At 55.0% G+C, this 7,020-nt stretch overlaps 1 protein-coding gene across 1 annotated transcript; it reads left to right on the forward strand.

Annotated features, from left to right (window-relative positions):
- The first annotated feature begins 237 nt into the window (after positions 1–237).
- Gpr50 (G protein-coupled receptor 50) lies at positions 238–5,625 on the forward strand. Its single transcript, XM_063245659.1, has 2 exons — positions 238–424; positions 2,789–5,625. Exons 1-2 carry the CDS (start codon positions 238–240, stop codon positions 4,330–4,332), a joined length of 1,731 nt encoding a protein of 576 aa, XP_063101729.1. The 3' UTR covers positions 4,333–5,625.
- The last annotated feature ends 1,395 nt before the right edge of the window (positions 5,626–7,020 follow it).

Genomic DNA, 7,020 nt, shown 5'->3' on the forward strand with positions numbered 1-7,020 from the left:
GTCCAGGAGGAGAGGGTAATTAATGCGTGGGTAGCAGGGGTGTCCTGATTGGTCAGTGGAAGGTTAGGGGTGGGCTAGGGACCCCTCACGGTATTAAAGGCTGTTCGTGCGGGGCTGGGCTCGCTTTCACTCTCTGGACTCCAAGAGGAATCCACGCTTTCTGGAAGCTCCTCGCAGCGCCTGAGCCGGTTGCGGATCCCAAGCCTCTTGGGGATCTTAAGGGTCTCCGGGAGCAGCATGGGGCCCAACCTAGCAGTCCCGACCCCCTATGGCTGCATTGGCTGTAAGCTGCCACAGCCGGACTACCCGCCGGCCCTGGTCACCTTCATGTTTTGCGCGATTGTCATCACCATCGTGGTAGACCTGGTCGGCAACTCCATGGTCATTTTGGCTGTGACGCGGAACGACAAGCTCCGAAATTCCGGTAAGCCATTCTTCCTCCCCCCTCCCGCCGCGTAGTGCTCGTAACCCCGGTAGGGTTAGTGCGGGGCTCTCGGTCCACACCGAATGTCCCTGCTCCCCAATTCCCCGCCAGCCCGGGGAGGGGGTGATGTCGTTGCCTGCGCCCCGTAAACTTGGGAGCTCCCTAAGGCTGGGGAGAGGCTCAGAAAAAGAGCTCGGAGCCTCAGGCTGCAAAGCCCAGATTCCCGTGATGCGCGACAGTTCCCCGTGACCGCTCCCGTCGGGGACCAGAGCCGGAGAGGGAGGGGCGGCCGTGCGGAGGCTCCGCCGGCCATAAGGATGCGGAGGGAACACTGGTGTGCGAGCCTAGCGCTTTGGGGGAAAGTTAAATTCGCGGCGGCCGCAGCGGTGTTTCCCGGCGGCGGAGCGCATCGCCGCGGCCGCGCCAGAGCCCAGCGAGACCCCGTCGCCACGACCCCGGAGCCCCCGAGAGGCTCGGGCCGGCGGAGCGCAGACCCTTGCGCCTGAGCATCGAGCGGGGAGCTCCAAGCCCGCTGCAGCCCAGCTCGGTCCGCCCGTCCTTGGGCGCTCGGCGGAGGGAGGCGAGAGGCGGCTGGTGCTGCAGGCAGAGGCAGCTACAGCAGCGGCAGCGGCGGAGATCCCGAGGTCCGTAAGCGGGGTACTTGAGGTCTGGGTTGCGAAGTCGCCGAGGATCGCGGCTCGGCGTCACCTGTGCGAGATCGCAGGCAGCGGGACCAGGTAGAGACCTGCGCGGGCGTCTGGCTGCAGAGCTCAGGGGGCGTGTGGGGCGCTGACTGCCGGTGCCGAGGGTCGGTGCCAGCAGCGATCCCAGGAGGCTCGGGGACACGCAGGAGGATTCTGCGCCCAAGACCTGCGCGGGAGGTGGTGGGAGGCGGCTCTGGAGGGGCGAAGGGGCCCTGAGACCGCGGGAGGGGAGAGGGCGGCGCCCAGTGACCTGGTCGCTTAGGTCTGGGTGGGTTTTGGAGGACTAGGGCAGTCTAAGGCGCTGAGGACCAATCAGACTCGCGGAAGCGGGCGGTGGGGGCGGGGGGCGGTTTACTTTGCTGAGAGGAGGAGTCACATGCACCTCGCAAGTTTCTAAACGCAGCGGTGCACACGCAATCAGTAAAAGTTTCTTTCCAATGCCGATGGGTGTGGCCGATTTCTGCGCACCCTAGAGACCAGGGCCTGCGCGCTGGACCCCATCTTCACTCCCACAGGGCAGTCTAACCCCCGGAGCTCCGGGACCACCTGTGAAGCCTTTTTCTTTCTTTTCTGCCTTTCTTCTCCCTTTCCTTTCTTCCTTTCCTCGCCTTCTCTAATCCAAATAAAAGTTTTCATGGTTGTTGCAGTTTTATTTTGAAGGCTTTTCTCTCTTTCTCCCTTTCCCTTCTTGGATTCAGTTTGAGGGAAAACCCTAGAAAGAACCTCCTTGGTGGAAAGCGCTGGAGTGGAGCCTTGGCAGCGCCCGCGAAGGAGGCCAAAGGAGCCACACCTTTGCACTTTAAATTAAAGAGCCCTCATTTTCTCCCAGTCCAAAATGCGAGCAGTGTTTTGCCAAACCAGTGCTAATTAGCGAGGTGTTTTCAAAGCAAGCGCTGGGCGCCTGCACTTGGTCTCTCGCTTTTTGCGAAAGGTTTTACAGGAAGGTTCCTGCAAAACCTGGGGTGTGTGTGTGGGGGGTCCCCTTCACTTTCCTGGGTATCCTGCAGGCTCCAGTAAAGCTGGGTGTCGTGGGCCAGGGATCCATGCCCAGGTTTCTGCGGGACAGGTGTGAAAGAGGCGCTTAAGCCAATCCTGCCAGGGATTCCCCTTCTCCAGTGTGCACGTGCGTACACGCGCACGCATAAGCACCCACGCACGCACGTGCATTATTTCTTTGCTCGCAGCACCCCACCCTAAAGGCAGGGCTCACTCTTAGAAAACTGCCTTTTCTGTCCTTTGTCAGAGGCACCTTGTATAGAAGGCACTGTTACTCCTCTTCCCCACCGGGTGTGAAAAGTTTGCATTTTTCCTCCCAAAATAGTGCCAGCTCGCTTGTGCCTCCTTGCTCACTGTTTTGTTTTTTGTTGTTGTTGTTCATGCTCCGCTTCTCCCCGCACCACAGGTGACACCATCTGAAAGGAAAAAAAGAAAAACTGGACAAAGGTATCCCAAATCTGGCTTTGCATAGCAGTCACCTGGGACCTGCTTGTAATTAAACTTGAAAACACAGCTGTGTTTCTTTAAGAGCATTCCTGAACTTCTAATTGTTATGGTCCAGCCCAGTGGGGCCTCTACTCTGCCTTAGATTTGCGGATAGCTGCAGGGTAACCATTTTTTCTTCTGTCTCCCCCTTCTCCCCCCCCCCCCCCGTGTTTTCCAGCCAACATCTTCGTGGTCAGCCTGTCCTCTGCCGATGTGCTGGTGGCCATCTACCCTTACCCCCTGATGCTGTATGCCATGTCCGTCGGGGGCTGGGATCTCAGCCAGCTGCAGTGCCAGATAATCGGCTTCATCACAGGCCTGAGCGTGGTGGGTTCAGTCTTCAACATCCTGGCCATCGCTGTCAACCGTTACTGCTACATCTGCCACAGCCTCAAATACGAACAGATCTTCAGCGTGCGCAACACCTGCATCTACCTGGTCATCATCTGGGTCATGGCTGTTGTGGCTGTCCTGCCCAACATGTACGTTGGCACCATCGAGTATGACCCCCGCACCTACACCTGCATCTTCAACCATGTCAACAACTCCACCTTCACCGTGATCATCGTCAGCATCCACTTCATCCTCCCGCTCCTTATCGTCGGCTTCTGTTACATGAGGATTTGGAGCAAAGTGCTGGCAGCCCGTGACCAGGCTGGGCAGGATCCTGACAACCAACTTGCTGAGGTTCGCAATTTTCTAACCATGTTTGTGATCTTCGTCCTTTTTGTAGTGTGCTGGGGCCCTGTCAATGTGCTTACTGTGTTGGTGGCTGTCAGTTCCAAGGAGGTGACCAGCAAGATCCCCGACTGGATTTTTCTTACGGCGTACTTCATAGCCTACTTCAACAGCTGCCTCAATGCTGTCGTCTATGGGGTCCTCAATGAGAATTTCCGCCGAGAATACTGGACCATCTTCCATGCCATTCGCCACCCTATCCTGTTCATCTCTGGCCTCATCACTAGAATCCGTGAGGCACGGGAGGCCCGTGTCCTGGCTCAAGCCCGTGCCCGTGCCCACGCCCGTGCCCACGCCCGTGCCTACGCCCGTGCCCATGCCCGTGCCCATGCCCGTGCCCATGCTCGCAACGAAGACCGTGCCCGTGGCTGTCCTAATGTGGAGGGAATCCCGATGACCTTCCGGAATATTCCACTGCCTGGTGATGCTGCAGCTGGCCACTCTGATTGTGCCTCTGGCCACTCCAAGCCCCACTCTCAGTCTTCTTCTGTTTACCGGAAATCTGTGTCCAGCCACTACAAGTCTGTCTCTGTTTACCCCAAGTCTGCCACTGTCCACCCTAGGCCTGTCTCTGTCCACTTCAAGGATGACACTGTCCATTTCAGGTCTGCTTGCAAGCCTACCACTAGTCACATCTCTGTTGGCAGCCACTCCAGGGGTGCCTTCAGCCCAGTCATCAGCCACCGGAAACCCACCACTGGCCGCATGAAGCTTGTTACCGGCTACCCAGTGCTCCCTGGCTCCCACTGCTCCGAGATGGCCGCTACCGGATACCGTGAGTCTGGCATCACCATCGTCGACCTCCCTGAGTCTGTCTCCAGCTCTGCCAGAGCGTCCCCGGAGTCTGAGTCTCCTATCAGCCAGCCGGAGTCCGTGTTCGCCGATGACCCCTGTGACCCTGCTGTAGTCACCACTGCTTCCAGAGGGTATCGCGACATGAGGGTCATGGGTGTTGAAGATGACTCCGACGAGACGGCTGTGTGAAAAGTGTCTTTGTTAGTGGCCAGGTGGTACCCCACTTTCCACTTTCTTCTTTCTGCACATGTAACCCAAAGTGAGACACACACAGACACACACGGGCACTGACACCCATCTTTCAGGCATACTCCTTCTTGACACCGTGTACTTGCAAACAATGTGTGTGTGGCTCTTGCTATCTTCCAGGTAGGATTCCCCTCACTCTCACACCTGTTCCTCCAGCCCTCGGCAGCCCGGACACGGCACTATTAGGCTTCGGCTCCCACCTCACCCCTTCTTCCTTGCGATTCCCTCTGCTGCTCTTGCTGTCTTCTCCCACTTCAGGTGGGGGAGGAGTGCATGCGCAATGTCGAAGGCGTGCCTTGGTGACCACTTTTGTCAAGTGACTGTGACTGCATAGCTTTATGTTTTAACTGTGTTAACTCTTTGTTGTAGTTTTTCATGGCAGTCAGAAAAGCAGTTACGAGAAAGTGTGAGCACTCTTTAAAGTTTGTTTACAGTGACAAACTATAACCCATAGCTAAAGAATGCAATTTGATGAGCTTCTTATTAAGAGAAACTTTCATGCCTGCGAGAAAGGAAAGATGTAGTCACACCATTTTTTTTTTTTTTGTGAAAATTCAAGTTTGGGTGCTGAGTTTTATAGTCAAAAAGGGCTGCAAATGGTGAGAGTCATTTACTCTATTTTTAGTCATTTAAGTTTGTGCTGTTTGCCAGGATTTTCTTCCATTTAGTTTCACAGACACAGATGCACACATAACTAACTCCTCTGCAGATCCAAACTTAACGTTCCTAGTCTCAATTACAGTTGTTTTTATAAATCATAACTACCCTTTACCTCAGAGTATTTTTTCCTTTGCTTTTTTAAACAGGTTGATGTTTTTACACAGTGTTTACATTTTTCTTTTGCATTCGCAAGGGAATTCTCAGTGATAACCGATCGCCAGAACTGAACCGAGTGTGCCGTGTTCTGCCAAAAGCCTTGTGCCTCTCATGAGGAGGAAGAGAAGCCAATGCCCCTCAGTCCCAGCACATTTGACTGAGGTGGAGTGACACACAATGTGACGCTGTAGCAGTCTTGCATCAGCACACTTGACAGCCCAGGGAATGATTCTCTAGAATTCAAGGGAAAAAAAATCTGCTGTTTAATAAGCATTTCAGGTGTTGATTAGAACTGACACTTTAAGTGAAGTTTACTGTACAAAAGTTTGTAAGGATAAGCAAAAAACATATTATACTGCCTTAATTCTATTCTCTATTTGTGCTAGCAACTAAATAAAAGTGCTATTGTGGCTTTAACCAGTGGTTTTGGATGAATTCTTTCCTCCGTCCACCAGAGTTACTTGCGGGGAGGGTCAAGCAGCGTTGACCTTGGAGAATTGGAAGACTTTGGTACAGGTTGCGTTCCTGGGACAATCTGCTGTATGCCACAGCAGTCTTAGGACCCTCTGATCTTTAATCACCTTCCCTGACCGTGGGGAGCTGGTGGGGGTGTGGGATCACTGATGACCCAAGTGGGGAGCTGGTGGGGGTGTGGGATCACTGATGACCCAAGTGGGGAGCTGGTGGGGGTGTGGGAGCACTGATGACCCAAGTGGGGAGCTGGTGGGGGTGTGGGAGCACTGATGACCCAAGTGGGGAGCTGGTGGGGGTGTGGGATCACTGGTGACCCAAGTGGGGAGCTGGTGGGGCTGTGGGATCACTGATGACCCAAGTGGGGAGCTGGTGGGGGTGTGGGAGCACTGATGACCCAAGTGGGGAGCTGGTGGGGGTGTGGGAGCACTGATGACCCAAGCTGCCTCCCTGGCCTCTGAGAACAAGCCCCTTGCCAGTGCGGGAGGAATGAAGCCGAGCTCCAGTTAAGCTGCCACGACTCCAGAGAGGTTGCAGTGGGTGGGTGGGGGGCACTGAAGGAGGGGAGGCTGGCATTCCTAGCTTGAAGTGGGGTCCAGAATGGCCACTGGGCAAAGCCTCCAATCTCAGGAACACCGTCTTGAAAGAGTCCAAAGACAAAATATTCTGGATAAGAAGAAAAAGTTCAAAATAATATATAATAGCAAATTGCTATTTTTTTTTAAAGTGCACACTTCCTACACCCATACACATCACAGAGTTACTCATCCGCGGTGGTCGGTGGCTCTGTCCTGCTTTGCTGACTATGGGGACAGACTGAGACCATCCTAACTTTCACTGCCCAAGGTCCCAGGGTCCCAGGGCTAGCAGCATGATCTCTCCAGCAGGCTGACTGCCCCACCCCCACCCAGGGGGAATTCCTCCCTGCTGCGAGGACTGCAAACCCAGGATGCTGTGTCCCTGTTCTCCACAGGGCTTCAGGAGCAGGCGGCTTTCGGCTTTCAAATGCAGATGGGAGAGGTCTGAGGTAAACTCTGCCCTAGCTCTGTTCCACACAGTGTGCTTGGCTTACCTCCTGCAAGTCACATTCAACAGGTCTCGCCTCTGTCCCCCACTACTCCCAGTGACCACCAGAAACCAGAAGGGGTTCGCACACCACCCGGGAAGGTTCTTCTCTGCCTCCTCGCTTGGCTCATTCCCCTGTACCTCACAGAGTCAAGGAGCCTCTAAATGCACTTGGCGTTATCATGCTCACTTGGAGTGAGCAAGGCCAGGAGCTGCTGCTCTGCATCCCTAGTATAGCAGGTGGAGACACTGGGGCTTCTGGCTTTCCCCCAGGTG

Source organism: Cavia porcellus, unplaced genomic scaffold (genome assembly GCF_034190915.1).
Source record: "Cavia porcellus strain 051 isolate PalLab524CR breed Dunkin Hartley unplaced genomic scaffold, mCavPor4.1 scaffold_3, whole genome shotgun sequence".
Classification (NCBI taxonomy): domain Eukaryota; kingdom Metazoa; phylum Chordata; class Mammalia; order Rodentia; family Caviidae; genus Cavia; species Cavia porcellus.

Coding starts and splice junctions, on each gene's coding strand:
- Gpr50 (XM_063245659.1), top strand. CDS start 238: ATGGGGCCCAACCTAGCAGTCCCGACCCCCTATGGCTGCATTGGCTGT. Junction 425..2,788: donor CGACAAGCTCCGAAATTCCG/GTAAGCCATTCT, acceptor CGTGTTTTCCAG/CCAACATCTTCGTGGTCAGC.